The sequence below is a fragment of the Centropristis striata genome, chromosome 13 (assembly GCF_030273125.1).
Source record: "Centropristis striata isolate RG_2023a ecotype Rhode Island chromosome 13, C.striata_1.0, whole genome shotgun sequence".
NCBI lineage: Eukaryota > Metazoa > Chordata > Actinopteri > Perciformes > Serranidae > Centropristis > Centropristis striata.
The window spans coordinates 6,321,789-6,340,807 of NC_081529.1; the positions used below are offsets into that span (position 1 = coordinate 6,321,789).

At 40.5% G+C, this 19,019-nt stretch overlaps 1 protein-coding gene across 1 annotated transcript; it reads right to left on the reverse strand.

Annotated features, from left to right (window-relative positions):
- Positions 1-4,033: 4,033 nt before the first annotated feature.
- fam20cl (family with sequence similarity 20 member C, like) lies at positions 4,034-18,040 on the reverse strand. Its single transcript, XM_059348358.1, has 11 exons — positions 17,663-18,040; positions 14,997-15,533; positions 13,660-13,838; positions 8,280-8,358; positions 8,005-8,097; positions 7,654-7,769; positions 7,378-7,558; positions 4,976-5,085; positions 4,692-4,773; positions 4,501-4,560; positions 4,034-4,288 (listed from the first exon to the last, which is right to left on the reverse strand). The coding sequence occupies exons 2-11, from the start codon at positions 15,530-15,532 to the stop codon at positions 4,036-4,038; spliced, it is 1,689 nt and encodes a 562-aa protein (XP_059204341.1). The 5' UTR covers position 15,533; positions 17,663-18,040; the 3' UTR covers positions 4,034-4,035.
- Positions 18,041-19,019: the final 979 nt, after the last annotated feature.

Consider the following 19,019-nt stretch of genomic DNA (forward strand, 5'->3'; position numbering starts at 1 on the left):
GTCTCCAATAATATCTCTGCAAGTCATACCAAGGCAGGAGTTTGTGTTTTGAAAGTTTTGTTAACAGGTCAGGTCACGGACATGGTGTGCTGAGCAGAAATATAACTGTCTTCTCTACTTGGTGACATGACGTGTCCACATATTGAATAAACTGACAAATCAGCGGATCGAGAGGGAGGCACCTTCTGGAGAGATCTCATTCTTAGTAAACTTTGTCAGGATATAAAAAAGGGTTCAAGGGAAAGTAGACGGGTCCAGACTTCATGAACTGATCAGCCTTTTGTGTAATCAGGGACGTGTGGATTGAACCCAGAGACTCTGTAACTGCACATTTCTTGACGTTTTGTAATAAAATGAAGTTAAACTGCTCCTGCTCATCATTCCCCATCAAACGATCGGCGCAGAGAAATAGGTGAGGATTTTGTGTTGGAGTCAGATAATTTAATTACCCCCCCCACCGCCTCCCACGGCCCCCCACGGCGGCCCCCCTACTGCTTCTCCGAGCAACAATCTCCCACCTCGCCTCATCGCCCCCATCACCTCCGCCCACCCCCCGCTGGCTTTCACCACAGATTTTTTTACAACTTCCGCCTCCAGGACATCCTCACATCCCCCACAGCCCCCCACCACCTCCTGCAGCAGACACATCTCTGCACCACCATCGTCACCCCCACCCTCCAATCCACCGCCGACACCCCTCACCCCCCAGTTTGAACTACACATCACAGCCAGCCAGGTGAGGAGAGAGCTGGAGAGGCTCAAACAGAGGGAAGCTGCTGGACCGGACCACATCAGCCCTCATGTGTTGAAGGCGTGTTTCAGCCAGTTCTGTGGAGTTCTCCAGCACCTCTTGTTAAAATGATTTGATTATTCTGCTTCTTTTTGTGAGTCACTGGTGTCTGTCTCTGTTGTCTGACACACTCACAGGTCACTATCAAAGGTCAGCCTTGGCAATATCTATCTCTATGCATTTATATTAATCAGGGAATATGATTTTGATACATTGATTATGTTTGTGTGTTAATGTTGATTTAGAAACTGTGATTACTTTGATTACATATATTTCATTTGCTTAAACTGATTAAGATTCTATGATCACAAAGAATATTATTGTCTGTTTTCATATTTTTTAGACTCTTCAACCTGAGCCTACACCTTCAGAAAGTGCCAGTGCTCTGGTAAACATCCTGCCTGGTCCCAGTGCCCAAAAAAGGACGTCCTGCTGCACTGGAGGACTATGGAAGTAAATCTGTGTCAAATCTGTGTCAAAAATTTGCGTTTGAATTTTTTGCGGTTGAATTTTTTGAGGTTGAATTTTTAACGTTGAAAAACATTCAGATACATAATTTCAATGCATGGGCTAGAAATTCAACCGCAAAAAATTCAACCACAAAAAATTCAACCGCAAAAAAAATTCAACCTCAAAAAATTCAACCGCAAAAAAAATTCAACCTCAAAAAATTAAAACGCAAATTTTTAGGTTGAATTTTTTGAGGTTGAATTTTTAACGTTGAAAAACATTCAGATACATCATTTCAATGCATGGGCTAGAAATTCAACCACAAAAAATATTCAACCGCAAAAAAAATTCAACCGCAAAAAAAATTCAACCTCAAAAAATTAAAACGCAAATTTTTAGGTCGAATTTTTTGCGGTTGAATTTTTTGAGGTTGAATTTTTTGCGGTTGAATTTTAACACTGAAAAACATTCAGATACATAATTTCAATGCAGAAATATTAAGTGCTAGAAATTCAACGTCTTTTTTATTTCAAACTCCGATGACACAGATTTTGACTACAGGCCAGTGGCACTGACCTCTCACATCATGAAGGTCATGGAGAGACTGGTCCTGGCACACTTCAGACAGCTGGTGTGCCCATTACAAGACCCCCTGCAGTTCGAATATCATCCCTGTGTTGGGGTTGATGATGCAATCATCTACCTGCTGCAGAAGGCTCACTCCTCCCTGGACAGACCCAACACCTCAGGCCGAATCATGTTCTTCGACTTCTCCAGCGTCTTCAACACCATCCAGCCCAGACTGCTGGGTCGATGACTATCTGACGGGCAGGCTGCAGTTTGTTTGTTCAGTTACAGAACTGTGTGTCTTATCTTCTGATCAGTGACATCGGCGCCCCCCAGGGGACTGTACTGTCCCCCTTCCTCTTCACCAGATACACTGCTGACTTTCAGTACTGCACTGAGTCGTGTCATCTGCAGAAGGCCATTGTGGGGTGTGTTGAAGGCAGAGGGGAGGCTGAGTATAGGGACATGGTGGAACTCTTTGTGAAGTGGTGTGGGGAGAACCATCTGCAGCTGAATGTGACGAAGACGAAGAAGATGGTGGTGGACTTCTGGAGGAATAAGCCCCTGTCCACTCCTGTCAGCATCAGTGTGGGTGTGGAGATGGTACCTACATACAAGTACCTGGGTGTTACTCTGGACAACAAACTGGACTGGTCCACCAACATAAAAATGCTGCAGATGTTCTACCAGTCTGTTATGAAGAGCACCATCTTCTTTGCTGTGGTGTTCTGGGGGGTTGGGCATCAAGGCGAAGGACGCCAACAGACTGAACAAACTGGTAAGGAAGGCAGAGTCAGTTGTTGGCTCCAAGCTTGTCACCCTGGAGGAGGTGGTGGAGGACATGATGCTGCAAAACTGCTGTCAATCATGGACAATCCCTCTCATCCCCTCCACAAAACACTGGACAAGCTAAAGAGCAGCTTCAGCAACAGACTCATCCAACCCTGCTGCTCCAAGGAACCATACAGAAAATCGTTCCTTCCTTCTGCGATAAGACTTTATAACTCATCTACCTCTGTCAGAGCCAACATTACTGAACTGCACTAAATCAACTGTTAATCATATTGATATTATATATCATATTTATACAATATTCTTGTCTTTTTGCACACTTATTTTCTACTTATTTGCATATTGTTATACTCTTAGTATATTATCTATCTATAGTCAAGTATTTATATGCATATATAATGCCGATACAATATATATATATATATATATATATATATATATATATTGCTGTTGCTGCCATTACTATTATTACTATATACTATGATATACTACTATTATTATACTGGCCTTATTATTATTATTATTATTATTATATTATATATTATATTATACATGACATACTATATATATACACGGTACTATTATTATATACTGTCTAGTCACAATAACATTATTACCATCTTATCATCAGTACAATTACCATCATCTTGCCACTGTACATTACCTACCGACTTATCATCTTTTTAACTTCTTAAAAAGTGTCCTTTTTCTATACTGTGTTTTTTTCTGTTGTCTTTATTTATTGTACCTCAGTATTTTATTCTTTTGTATCTTATTGTACTTAAATACTGGACTGCTGTGACAACCCAATTTCCCTTTGGGGATGGATGGGTGAATCAGTCAATCAATCTATCTATCTGTCTATCTGACTTTGTGATAAAATGTACTGCAATATGTGAGTTAAAATTTAATATACTGGGTTTCAGGCTCATATAGTTTTGTAACTGCTGAAGTCTCACATCTGTATCGACTTCTGTCCTCTTAAAAGTTAAATTTTTCAGTTGTTAGATTTTACTTCTTAGTTATGGGTTATTTACCCTGTTGGTAGAGCATTTCACCACACCAGAAATTTTTCTGTTGGTTTCTAGCATTGTATTTGTCCAAAAAAATTACGCTTAGTTGTACCTGGCATTATAATGAACAAAAAATGGTCTAATCATTTTTTCCATGTAAGTGTAACAGTTTTTTGCCTGGGAGAGAACGCTGAGTGAGTGCTCTCCGTGCTGCACGCAGTAAAGGCTTTGATTCATCACACCGCCTTTTTGCATTTTTCTACAGAGACTTAGCAACTCTCAGCATTTTTTGGAAGAAACTGCTCTTACAAAACACAGCATAACTCAAAAGAAATGAGCTCACATATTATCCACAGGCCAGAAGAACTGGGCAACGCTACCAAACAAGAAAGCAGAGTTATTATTCTTATTTATTTATTGTTCTCAGTCAGGCTGATGACCTTGATCATAACCTTCCAAGTCGTTGTAAATAACGTCTGTGTGGTGTTCCTCACAGCTCTGCACCACCTGCAGGACGGTTGCCAGGCGGCGGTCCAAAGCGGAGAGGTGTGGTTCAGAGAGGAGGGGGGCAACGTCCGTCAGAGGATCCTGGGCCAGAGACTCTCGCATCACATCACTCAGACGGAGATCAGGCAGGGACAAGAGACGCAGGCGGAGGAAGGTGGAGCGACGGATCCTAAGAATGTAAGTAAAACATATTGAAAAATATTTACACCCACATATCAGGATGGAATTCAGCAATTTGTCCTTTAATTGTATCTGTGTCAATATGTACTGAATGTTTTCTGTACAAACCAACTTTATCCACTCTTAAAAGACATGAACCACTTTCTAACAGTTTAAAGATGGTAGTTGCTCAGGAAACAGACATTTTTTCATATTTTTTACCTGCAACACTGTTTCAAAGGAGTTAGAATAGACGGCTCATCCCGAGAGTGACGACCAAACCTGGAAAAGATCATCAACAACATTTCAGCCTAAAAATAGAAAATGTAACATTCCTTTTCCTTGTAACATTATTTGTTGTTGTTGCTAGCACTATTACAACAGAATCAGCAGCAGATGTTTATGGTACTCACGCCCGTCCGTTATCCAGATGCAGCAGAAACGTCTCATTGCCAAATTCCTCAAACGTCTCATAGTGATGTCTGTCCATGTTGCCTTTGAATGAAAAATATTCATGTTTATATAGACTATTTAGGGCCCATGTTTGTCAATGGCATTCATTTATAGAAATTGATGATGAAATCCTGAGTGCATTAACTAGGAGGTAATCCTCAGGGTCAGAGACTCCCATCACACTGCCTTTAAGGCCCCCTTATGTTGCAGACTACTGGGCTGAGTGTCAAATAGTGAGACTGACTCATGAGGAAGTCCAGAACAGCCATGTCTATGAGATCCACCAGTCTGGTGCCGTGGTTGTAAGGAGGCGTCTGCTTCACCGTGTCACAGTAGTCCGGGTCCTTCTCCCACCTGGGAACAACAGTGCAGTTAAGAAGAAAAATGGATTTAATATATTTATATATATAGTGCTTCAAAGGGCGGATCATGGGTCATGGACTTCCTCCCAGACCAAGCCAAGTCCGAAGCCATGTTTCCTTTACGAGGAAGAGTGGCCACCGGGAAAGTCTCAGGCCACGCCCTCTCAAAAGTCCACTCACTCTGCGTGTCTCCAGTACAAAAAGGCCCCCAGAGGGATTTACGAGACTCCGGTGGTGACGTATGGTTTTTGATCGACGCAACGGATTAAACACGGGAGACGCAACTGTGACCTCCGTCACTAACTATGCACAAAGTCAGCAGCTGATCATAAACAAAGCAGCATGGCTAATTATGCACAGCTTCTCCGCTGATCATAAACATGGTGATCGTGATTAAACTGTGCACAGAATGTCCGGTGCTTGTTGTAAACAAACAGAGATCGCTAAGTGAACACCTCCTGCAGCAGCAGCACATACACACTGTACTGCTACAGAGCTAACTGTTAGCCGGCTCTGTGACCGCTGCAGGAGGACTGTGCCGCTTCGACTCATTCTTACTCTTCTTAACGAGCCACCGGCCCCCGCAGCTTGATAAGAAGAGCAGAAAAGTTGCTAATTATAGCAACAATGGTGCTAAGTTGGCAACACTGCTTCGCTGGCTTTTACAAATGGCGCGTGTTGGTGTGGCGTCGAGTACTACGTCACATCCTGCTTAGCGATCTATCCAATCAGTAACCAGGCTTTGTTCAGGGGAGAAGCCGCCCAATACCTGGAATGAGGCGGGTCCGACTCACCGAAACGCCCCTAATTTGAATATGAGCCGTCCTGAGTGGTCTTTTGACAAGGTTTTTTTCGTCCCTGTCGAAGAGCAGGGACGTTTTTCTTCCCTGAAGAAGCCTGGTTGCTGATTGGATAGATCGCTAAGCAGGATGTGACGTAATACTTGACGCAACATCAACACGTGCCATTTGTAAAAGCCGGCGAAGCATTGTTGCCAACTTAGCAACTTTGTTGCTATATTTATCAACTTTTCAGACCCCCTTAGCGACTAGTTTTCCAGAAAGCGACTGCCAACAAATCCAGTGATTTTTTTCTAGTGTTATTGGAGACTTTTGGAGACTCGTTCTTACTCTTCCTAATGAGCCGCCAGCCCCCGCGGAGTAAGAAAACCATACGTCACCTCCGGAGTCTCGTAAATCCCTCTGGGGGCCTTTTTAGACACGCAGAGTGAGCGGACATTTGAGAGGGTGTGGCCTGAGACTTTCCCGTAAAGGAAACACGGCTTATGTTATCTTGTTTAGGCTTTGTTGCTCATAGATACGCGCCTGTAAGAACAACACACACACACCTTGTGTACCACAGCCATCTAACCAGACTTAAACAGCTGTTGACCTGTCCATGTCATAGGTAACTGGCCAACAGAATTCAGTTTGCCTGTAAGTCCAACTTCTGTAGAGGATAAAATCTGAATAATTACAGAGATCGTGGCTCATTCTGACTGGGATCCTGCAGGTTGTGTCAGTCTGAGTCCAGCGCAGCATAACTTTACGTGTGACCTAAATAGAAAGCCTGCATTGTGACCAGTCTTTTTTCTCCGGTGTGTGTTTACTCTGGGCTTCCAATCTACGAACCTGAGACCTTTACACCGTCCCCTTTGATCTGTTTGGTAATGAGACAGAGACAGGGTGGCGTGCTGGTTAGACGCTCAGCTGAAATTGCATTCGGCTGTGTTTGAAATGTGTGTTTATTTCATTGTATATATTATGCTAAAATGTTTTATAATTTAATGCATAAGGGCATAAAAGATCCATCATTCTGTTTTGAATGTGTTTTGAAGAGCATTAGAAAAATGTGCTGCAGATACATAGTGTGTTCTGCATGAATGAGTATGAGTATGAATGAAAAAATTGATTTTTGAAAATTGAATCATTGAAATAATTTTGTGTGAAAGCAAACTGATTCACAGTGTAGTCCACATCGACTCCTGTCTGGTTGACAGAGTTTTGAAACATGACCAGTTTTGACCAAAAACGCTACGTTGTTTGCACTTCTTCATTTTGACCACCGGAGGGCAGTGAAGACTCATAATTCAAAAGCAATCATCTGTATCATAGAATCCAACAGCAACAAGCTAGAAACATTATAGTTTTCAGAGAGAAGTGTTTTCAACAGTCTGCTCATCACCAAGTGTCTTAAATAAAGATGGTGAATACTGCAGGGCTATTTTCTGCCCAAACTGATCATTTTTATTACATATTCTGTAAAAATCTGACAGTGTACTCACTGTGCTCGTTTCGTGCGGCTGTAGGAGCGTCTCCATGGTGACCTCCACGACCTGCGGGGAGCGAGGTCGAGGTCAGGCAGCATAGTAGCCAAAGAAACCTCCAGAGCATGTGGTCGACCGCACACTGGGTTCTCTGAGGAACAGTAGTACTCACACTGGCCATAGAAACACACGTTCCCCACTGAGTCAGAGAGACGACAGCTTGATTTTAGTCTCGGACAGCAGCGTGTGATGATGCATTGATACATGCTGACCTAAATGCAAGCACACACATACCAGGGGAAGTGAAGAAGGTCCTAGACAGCCTGTTATCAGTGGTAATCTGTCTGATCTCTGAGGTGACATTGATGAGTCTGCCGACCACTGGAGGGATCCTGTTAAAGCCCAACAATCTGGAAAATAAAGATACGGAGAAAGATCAAGGGTGTCAGCAAATGTGAAGGAATGAGCTAAAAGAAAAGAGGAGTAAAACTCTGTTTTTACACCATATGCTACAAGCCGTAGCTCCACAGTAGCTCTGTGAGTGAGTAATTCCAGTATTGGACCAGCTCCCAGGTGCTTACAGAATGGTCTTTCTACTCAGCAGGACACCTGCTGCCTGCTGACAGCGTGTATAACACTCTGTACCTGTCAAGGTGAAAGGCAGCGATTTCTGCATTGTGTCTTTCAAAGTCAGAGAAGTAGAAGAGGTTTACGTCCGTCTCTGCGTCTCTGGATTGTCTGTGTGACCAAAACAAAACATGAATGCAGGAGACTGTATACTGATGCAATGTGTAACAGTAGAATTTTGCTTTTTTATGCATTGTTTTTTACAAAAAAAATGTTGTGCTTTAGCAGAGACTGAACTGAAGCAACACAAAAATTGTAGGTCATTCATGTTTTCAGTAGCACTGGTGTCTTACCTCATGGGTTTCAGCAGAGCCTGTCCATAGTTTGGGAACGACATGAGCAGTTTGAGCTGGGTACCTCCTGTCTTCTGAACTGTGAGGCATGAAGTGCGCATTAATAATGCACATATAGAATTTAAAAAAAAGATACACTACTTGTAAGGGTTATATGATTACTGGGTATATGTTCCACACGTTGCAGTTCACCTTTTTCTCCACATGGTGGCCTGTTACAAAGTTGAACCACCATCTGCTATTAGACCCTCCATATGGTACACTGCTGCTATAAGCTGGAAAAATACTTTAAAGTCCATTTTCAGACACATTTTTAAATATTAAAAAATACCATCTGCTATTTCTTTTTTTTTTTAAATATGGTTTTTCCACATGATAAGTAAAAACTTAAAAAAAAAAAAAAAAAGAAACTCTGAAATGTGCTTTATGGCCAGTAGGGGGCGACTCCACTGGCTACAAAGAGAAACTCAGATTGTATTAAAGTCTGTGAGAAAATCACCCTGGTTGTCACTTAATTTATTACCTCAGTAAATATTTTCCAAATGAGTGTATGGTCTTAATCGCTAGTTTGAAGTCTTCTTCAACACAGCCATATATTCATTTAGTAAACTATGGTCTCATTTAGTGAAAAACAGACTTGATGGTATGCTTTAGAATGTAGCTACCTTGTTATTTACTGCCACAGGGATCTGTTTTTAGTTTATGAAAGTCAATTTTAACATTTCGTTGACTAAAACTTTTTTGTTTCAGTGTTCGACCGTACTAAAAGGCACTCTGAGGAGTCGGCTAGCTATTTTTGCACCTTGCTAACCAATCTAGCAAGCTAGTGCTAGCCGAGTGAAAGAGCAGAGTACTTTAAGATGGCTAGAGGAAACATTGGAGAGATTCAGCCATACATGTTTGAGCTTTCGTATGAGGAGCTTGTTGTGCATCAAAATCAGCTACTAACAGATGTATCAGAATGCTAAGTGTAGTTAACATCTTTATGTTAGCTTGTACCTAGCAGTGGCTAACACAGTGTTCGTAGTTGTGAAACATTTAATAATATTTGCTACGACGTTAGTGTATTTTTCAGTCTCTGTACTGATGAATCCAGTCTGGGCGTCAGCTTTTCTTTCTGACTTTCAACTGGTTTCCAAAGTTTCGACCTACCTAATCTAGTGTACCCGACGTACGTTTGAATGTCATATTTCAGGGAAGTAAACAGACATCTTGCCCTTAAGCAGAGGAATGTGAAAACACGTCTCTAGTGAAAAATGGTCACACATATTAGGGAACATAAAATATATTTAAAAAACAACATGTTTTTGTGTGGAGGGGAACCTTAATTCAATTAATTAAATAAGTTTTATGCAGCATTTTAGCAGTTGTTTGCCCCCATTATGCATAATTAATGTAAAAATGTACGAATTGTCATCTTGAAGGGCTCTTCAGTGAATGTTTGGTTGCAGTTTTACCCCGGCAACACATAAACAAGGAACTCAGTGTATCATTAGTGAGTTCTCAAACAATTTCCACTCTTTTTTAGCAATGCTCAGATCTGCAAATTGGACACTGAGGCAATTTTAGAGGCTTTCATCCAAAAAAAGCATGAGCCACCTCAGCCTCACTTCACAGAACTGGCTGTGAATGAGTCAAACTAAAACATTTGTTCTTTCATTTGTACAAGTTCAACATTAAGGTCCCAGACATTGAGAAGAAGTTACTGCGTTGGTTGCTGCAGGCCATGCTTGTAGGAGTAAGTCAAGTAAATAATTCAAAAGATATAAATCTTGAGATATAAATCAAATACTCTCATGTTTATTTATAATTTACCTGTTTAGAACCTTGATTCAAAGAAAATGGATCTGAACTCCAATGTTTAAAGATATATACAGGGTGGTGAGTGATAAACATAAAAGGGATGACACAGTCACAACAAATCAGCCTTTAGCTGAGATTAGTGCTTAATCTGCACCGTATAACACAAATCTCAATGCATTATTCATTGTGCGGCGTGCTGAGGATGGGGACAGGATGTCTGAGATGAGTAAACACAAGATGAGCATGTGTTGATGCAAGGGAAGTTGTCTGCCTGTGTGTGTCTATGTGTGCTGCTCGTGCACTTGGGTCAGTGTGTTTATATATGTGTGTGTGTGTGTGTGGGTGGATGAGTGGGTGTTGAGATCATGTCAGTTTGTGGGAGGATTATATTTATGACCCTAAACAACAAATCATGTGCAGATTTAAGATTATCCCTTTGTTATAAAACACCACTCGTTTTTTTATTTTAATTTTAATCATTTTTCCCCTTTAAACTTGACTTTGACTTTGTATTATTCGTGCAGTGTTTTAAGCAGTTTTAAGCAGTGGTGGAATTTTAATAGGTAGATTTACTCAAGTACTGTAATTGATTAACTCCCCAATTTCAAATCACAACTCAAAACACATTTGTGCCTATTCTCTCTGATGCCAATTGACCCGTACAATCTATTGTAATTGTTCTTAATTTTGTGTATTTTATTATTGTTTATTTTTTTTATGTTGTCCTTGAGTGCCAAGAAAGGTGCCTTCTAAATAAAATGTATCATTACTATTATTATTATTATTACTTAAGTATAATTTTGAGGTACTTGTACTTTTCTTGAGTATTTCTATTTCATGTAACTTCTACTCCACTACATTTTGAGACAAATACTTTTTTTACTCCAAAAGAGAAAAAGGTTGAGATTTAACATGAAAAACGTGATCAATTTAAAGTGTTAAGACATTAAAATGTGGTTAAAATGAGCCCTATCTTAACAAAATTAAAGTGCTGCTTACAGAAATGCATCAATACAAATAATGTAATAACGTATTTAGAATATATAAAACAATCTGAGTGGGTCCATTCGGCATAACGAGTACTTTTACTTTTGGTACTTTTTGATGTTGATACTTTTGTACTTTTTACTTAAGTAAGTTTTGAATGCACATTTACATTCTGCAGTGTAGTATTAGTAGTTTTACTTAAGTAAGGGATCTGAATACTTTTTCCACTACTGGTTTTAAGTCTAAAAATCATAGTTTTTTGGCATAATCATAATATGCCAAAAAACTATACCAAAAGCAAAAACTACAGCCTCTTAAAGGGACAGTTCACCCCAAAATCAAGTCATACTTTTCCCTCTTACCTGTGGTGCTTTTTATCAACCCAGATTGTTTTGGTTTGAGTTGCAGAGTGTTGGAGTTATTGACCGTAGAGATGTCTGCATATCAAATATAACTGAACTAGATGGCACTTTTCTGTTGGTGCGCAAAATGCTAAAAAAGAACATTTGAAAAAATCAACAGCACTCTTTCAAGAAATCATGACCTGGTTATCCATGATAACTCACAGACATTGTTGTGTGCAGTTTCTTGGTAGGAAGTATTTTCTGTCTACTGAACAACACTCATGGATGAGCAGCTAGTCAGCTGGCCAGTTAGCTCGTCAGCTAAGTGGTGCCAGGTTAGCTCCCCGGAATCGGTTAGCTTTTAGCTAGCCTCTTGCTGACAAGTAGATGCACGCTTATTTCTTGATGATTTGTTTCTCAGGTGTCTTTCTGTAGAAAGAAAATATTAGCAACATGAAACTGCTCACAGCAAGGTATTTGGATCATTATGAGTAACCGAACATGGTTTCATATTGAACACAGACAAAATGATCACACATGTCTTGTGTGTTTGCTTTTCCACCTTCTTCAAACTTTTGTGAATCTTCCTGCATCTGTTATCCTGTGTAAGTATACTTTGTGATTTGTGGGAGAAAGTAGTAGTAGAAGTATTTCCTTGCATCAGTGTAAGCTAGGGTGACCATATTTTGATTTCCAAAAAAGAGGACAATCGGCACGGCATCAAGACACAAATTCAGACAGGCTTCTCGGAGGTTGATGAACATGCTTTATTATGCTTCAATGGTGCAAAATTAACTTCTGTAATAAAATAAAATGAAATCTGTAAAAACTTCTAACAAAATAATAGCTCTCGTAGACTCTTTTCAAATAAATGAATAAATAATATGAAATAATGTTCTAAATATGAACTCTTCTGTTAGACAATCTAGCTTCAACAATATATCTCTTAATAACTGCAATAAGATAAATAATAGAAGAGTCTCACAAAGATACTAACTTAACAAACAAAAAGGATCTATACTTTTCATCTTTAGTTCTCTTTGAGCTTTGAGATCTCCAGCACCTTTATTAGACACTGAGACATATGTGCCAGCATTGCACACAGTGCACTCCGCCTCCCACCTGTCCCAACCGGGACGGTACGTCGGAAAATTTTTTTGCAGTTCATCTGTGAAGCTGCACTTACACTTCGGCATTTCCCGTGTAATGCTGCTCCGCTGTTCGATCTGCCCTCTGTCTCCTCTGCTCTCTGTCTCTCTCTCTGTGTGTGTGCGCGGCGCTGACCCGCCCACAAGGCAGCCTCTTGGTAATTACGTCTCGCAAAATTGTGTGCAAAGCGCCGGTCAATTTACGTGCACGTGTACTGGTCCTATGAAAAACACCGGACATTTTAGTGAATTTATAAAACCCGGCCGGACGCCCCGGACAGGACGTAAAAAGTGGACATGTCCGGGCAAAAGAGGACGCTTGGTCACCCTAGTGTAAGCCACAGTTAACTGAATCTAATGATCTCTCATCTCAAGTGCACAACTTTGTGTGTAAGCGTGCATGTATTGTATGTAATGTTCTAAATATGAACTTTGGCACAGTTTACTGTGTACCCTGAGTGAAAAATTCAGTGAATACTGTGTTGCCTGTGGCTCACTTACAGACTAGCTTGTTTGTATAAAGGGATTAGAGTAAAAATGAGAAAGCAGCCTGGTTGTTCCTGTGTAACTGTGTCAAGAGGAATCTGAATGATCACAGTTAAATTAAACCTTGTGGGACACTTTAGGGAAAAGAGTGGGTCAGTTTCTAAATTAAATTTTGATGTATTGAACATTGTTGAGCTCTGAAGTGGAAAACTATAACAAAAAAGTTCATTTAATTGATCTGTTATGCGTATTAAAAGTCTAAACTAGACTCATCATTTCATCCCAGCATCCTAAATATGGTGCCGAATACAGATTTAGAGCTATAATATGTTAATGACTATATTAAGTGCTTTCACACGAGGGGGTTGAGCAAGTTTTGGCAGAATGTGGCTAATATTTAAAGAATCATGTTGTGTGCCGGTGAGAAGCAACTTCAGGGAGTATTTTTATGAACAGAAAGATTAAAGGGAGAGTAATTATATCACTGGTAATCCTTCAGCGTCTTCGCTGTTTGCCCTCCTCTACCGACTCTCCTTTGATTCAGGTGGCTTTCCCTGGCTCAGTCCTTTCTTTTCATCTAACCTGTTAGCCCCGCCCTCCTCATTTGCTCACCAGCACCGAGGACACGTTGCGTTGCCAAATAGTGAGTCAGCTGGGCCAGATTGGGATCCTTCCTGTTGTACAGCTCCCAGCGAGAGATGCCGAGGTGGAATCGTAGCCAGGGAGGGTGAGTCTCTGCGTCGGTCGTCCAAGTCACTTTGTCATAGCCTTCCTCCTCACTGGCACTGTGCCTTCAGGGGAGGAAGAGGAGGTGATGAATTGGCAGAACTGAAGAATTCGGTCAAACTGAAGTTCAGAGAGTTTTTCAGGTTGACTCTGAGATATAAAATAAGCTGTGGGGGTGAAATGTGTGATGAAGACTACTTGAGTTCCATATACAGCAACACTTTAGCAACCAAAGCAACACATTACGTGAGATTGCAACGCAGCAACAACAGCTTAGAGATGATGAAAATAAATATCCCCAAGTGTTCTTTTTTTCATAAACATTTTTCATGAAAATGTAACAGCAGTAATGAACTGTACCATACAGTTGATTCTGAAGCCAGACTTAGAGTCAACAGCCATGTTTGATGTTCTCCGAGGCCACATTTAAACACAGCGGTGCTGTAAGCTAAAGGCTAACATCAGTATGTGAACATACTCTTAATCACAATGTTTACATGCTGAAGGAACATGTTTCCAATGTTCACATCTTAGTTTGTTTTCTTAGCATACCAACATTTCCTAAGTAGCACATAACACAAAGTATTGCTTACTTAGTTAGCATGCTAACATTCTTGTATTAGCCTAGCAAAATATTGTTGACTATCTTAGTTTATCGTGTTAGCATGCTAACATATTTCATTAGCATATACCAGAATATTTTTTACAATCTTTGTTTATTGTATTAGCATGCTTACATTTTATTATTAGCATAAAGAATATTGTTTACTATCTTTGTTTATTGTGTTAGCATGCTAACATTTTCTTATGAGCATAGATAATATTGTTTACTATAATAATGTTACTGTGGTAAAATTTTACAATTAGCATATAACATAATATTGTTTCACATCTTACTTTACTGTGATGGGGTGCTCACATTTTCACTTAAAAGAATAATTGTTTCCAATTTTAGTTCATAGTATTAGCATGCTAACATTTTGTAATTAGCATATAAAAATGTTTACTATCTTAGTTTAGTTTGTTAAGGGATTATGGCAAAGTAAGCAAAGTTATATAAAAGTCTAGTCTTCATGAAAGTTTAATGTTTGTGCCAAATTTCCTTGTAATCCAATATTTGGTGAGACATTTAACTGCAAATCCAGACCTCATTGTGGCACTAAAGTCAGTAGGCTTCGTCCTCTGGGGAATGTGAGTGTCTGTACAGAATCAGTTTCACTTACCACTGACTGTCACTATCGGTGCTATCTTCCCTTTCATCTTCCTCACTCTCCGTATCCCTTGGATGATCTTTTGATTTCACCCTAAGCAACCAATCATCATGTTGCAGCTCTGGACGTGGCAGGTTGTACAGTGGGTGCTTGAACAACGCCTCGAGCTTGGAATGACCCTTGACCTTTTGAATCCCTTTTCCAGCTTGGATGAGTTTCTTTTCCCTCTCAGAGGCATCACTGAATGAGTTTTTCTCTTTATGGCTGAAGGTGTTGGCATTCAGTTTGTGATTTTCTTCATTCTGGGGGAACGTTGGCAATTTATGTGAGGAAGAGGCAGCCGAAGAAGAGGAGGAGGAGTGGGAGCTGGACTGGTGGTGCTGAGTGTCTGTTCTTGGAATGGAGGAAGAGGAGGAGGTGGGAAAGATACAGGCTGTCTGGAGGACAGAGAGACAAAAAAATGCCAGAAGGAGGTGGAGAGCGAGGGACAGAAACGCCAGACCAAGATAGATGGAGCGGGTGGATCGACTAAGGTTTTTTCTTATCATGCTGGAAGAAAGAGAGGCAACAACAGAGAGAGAGAGACAGATATTTAAAATACAAACAGCCCTCGGAGCCATGCCAAACCTGATAACGTGATCATGATGAAACATTTTCTACTCGTTGCATTCCACTCACACACATATAGGAGTGGACAAAAAGAAAAACAGATGAATCACTACTGCTTTGAAGTTACTCTGAATTGCTGACAAAGGTAGCTTTATTAAGCTCAATGCCAATTAGCACTTGATGATACAACTAATGATGTACTGGCCACAGTGAATGCAAAATGAGGAAGGAAGTCAATGAGTTGCAATGCAGCTTATAACATATCGTAGATAGTTTCATACACAGTATTTGAGACTTGCAAGCATCACTGTGAGGCTAAACCCTGCATTCATGTACTGAATCTGAAATATGAATTGTGAAGGCCAACTCAAGTTCAACAATGAACATGTTTAAATGCTTGCCGCAATACAATACAACACATTTTCATTGTAGAATCCACGCTGTTTCCACATAATGACTTAAAGCTCATGACCACACCAAAGTTGGATTATACAGAGTAGTCATTTAAGATAAATGCTAACATCTTCTTGTTAAACTCCTCCAATGAGACGTGTTTGGCAGGTATAGTATTCACAATATTAACCATCTCAGTTAGCATGCTAACATTTAACAACTACCTGACAAGACTGGACATGAAGAACAGCTGAGACTGATGGGAATGTTGTATGTTTTCAGGAGTTTGGTCCATAAACTGCATGAAAAGTTAAAGGATCACCAAACTTATTACATTTTCTCCAGACATTAAAACCAGCTGGCTACCAAATTCTTTGATGTCAGAATGTTATACTCAAAACAACAAATGTGAAAGTCTTGGTAGCACTAGATAAAAAGTTAGAAGATTATCAAAGTCAGTAAGATCCAGCCTCGAATCATCCACCATTAATGTCAAAATGTCCAATAGTTGTTGAGATATTTCCAATAAAGTCGTGGATGACTGACAGACAGACCATGCCATCTATAGTGATCTGCTGCCAGCATGGCTTAAAACAACCTAATTACTACATCAAAACCACCACAAACTGGACATTCACAACCCTTTGACACAGTCTTAACATTACCAACTACCCTTGTTGAACACATGTTGGGAAAAAAAGTTAATTGCATTAATATGGGCCGTGGTACTGTAAATTACCTATGGAACAGAACAATCTGATACTCAGGCTGATCCAAATGGTGAACATGTTCTGTTTATGTCCCAAATGTTTTTTAATGCTGCTATTTGACCAAAATGGAACATCCCATTAAAGTCGTATACATAACATTGGATTGAAGCACTTTCCTAACCAAAAGAGGACATTGGTTCCATGTGTTCGTCTTTTCAGGGTAGTACACAAAGGCCCCAGAGGGCCCCTCCACAATGGGACCATCATTGGCTGTTGTCAGTGCTTAAACATTTTGTATGAGAGCCGCGTTAGTGGGTAATTTAGTTCACTAAATGCCCCTATGGTTGTACAACAGATAAACAAGCACCGTTCACAAAACCCAATGTTGCAGAGTGAATGCAGCTCCCACACTACCACAATAACATCCCACTTTTAAATAAATTCAGCCGCAGTTAAACATCTGCTTTAGCCTCCTCTGTTTAAATTGGGACTGGATGGGATGTTTAGGAACACAAGCGTTAAGTACATTTCTGCATCGTTTATTCATCGGTAAACTGGAGGCTCCTTCTTTATAAGAATGGAATATACAACTACAATGAACCCCCAACTGCAGCTGTGCTGAGGGCAAACAGTTCCCTTCACTTTATCATCTTTACTTTATATTATGTAGGCTATTATTCTCTGCTAAACTCTCCCCACTCTGTACCTCAGGCAAACACACACACTAATAAGCAAACAGTTAGAAGAATAAACCCTCCATTGATTAATTTACTCTGTCAGATAGACAGGTGGGAGGACAGGAAGACAGGCACTCATACATACATTCACACTGCACTCAATGTCAGATAACCATTGACATCTAATCTTCAAAGAAATAAAAGCTTGCTAAGAAAATCAATACATTATTGAACAACTCACTGCTCCCAAATTCCCTGTGTGGACCATCAGGCTGGAGGAATTACTTACATCTCTTTCCCTTCAAGACCTTTTTTCTTCTCTCTCCCTCTATTCCACTTCCCTTCCTCTGTTAATGAGGTAGATATCCAGAGTTTGGTGACATTTCTACCCCTTTTTTTGTCCTGTTCTTGCTCAGGAAAATTGATTGTTGGTTTGTTATCATGCGGCCACTGCAAGTCAAACAGAAGTAAGAGGAGCGGTGTGTTGCGGTTGCAGTGACCTGTGTCTACGTGACCTACAGTTAAGAGGAAGGGAATCACAATACTGTGCCAAATGATCTTTTAGTCTGTCTGGATCAATGCTGGCTGGGTGAGCAGCCCCGTTACAGAGGGCTGACACAATATTACTGACTGCAGACTGGCAGCAGATTCACTGCAAATTAGGCGGTTTCAGTGTGTGAGCAGTGTCAAGCCAGTGTGACTACAAGGTTAGCAATGGGAATAACCTTAAACACTTGGCTGAACTCGGGTTATAGGAGATAGCTAGAGCTGATCCAAGCAGACACTGGACGACACCACAGTGTAGACCAGTATAACCCACTTGTTTTTAATGCACATTTTCAATTTCCACATAAAAAAAGCTGAGTGCAGAGGCGTTCCTGGTGGCACACCAGGTAGAGTGTATACCACAGAGGCCCAGTCCTCGTAAGTGGGCGGCCTGGGTTCGAGTTCGGCTCGGAGCCCATTCCCACATGTCTTCCCCTTTCACTCTAAATATGTCTACTGTCAATAAAGCTACAAATGGGCATGTCCCGGTGGCTCACACTGGTAGAGCGCGTACTATGAAGGCTGAGTCCTTCCTGTGGCAGACCCGGGTTCGAATCCGGCCTGAGGTCCCTTTGCCGCATGTCCTCCCCTCTGTCTCCCCCTTTCTATCTATCACTTTCAATAAAAGCAAAAATGCACAAAAAAAATAAATAAATAAATAAAGCTACAAAATGGCCAAAAAATATATTTTAAAAAAACCTGAGTGCAAATGGCACATTTATATCGCCGAAAAGTTTTTCTAATTATTATTATTATTATTATTATTTGAATTATATTCACAAAAAGCTAAATGTGACAAAGTAAAATAGAAACATTTACTTTTTTACACTATAGTCGAATAGCCGGAATGAGGCGGGTCTCCTTCACCAAAACGCCCCTAGATTTAATGTGAGCCGCCCCTAGCAGCCGTTTGATCGGCCATTTTTTGCCCCTGCCAAACAGCAGGGTCATTTTTCTCCCCTGAAAAAAGCCTGGTTGCTGATTGGATAGAACTCTAAGGGGGATGTGACTTAGTACTTGCACCACAACAACACGTGCTATTTTTAAATGTCGGCGAAGTAGCAAGTTTTCACAACAATAATCATCGCCGCCATGTGCAT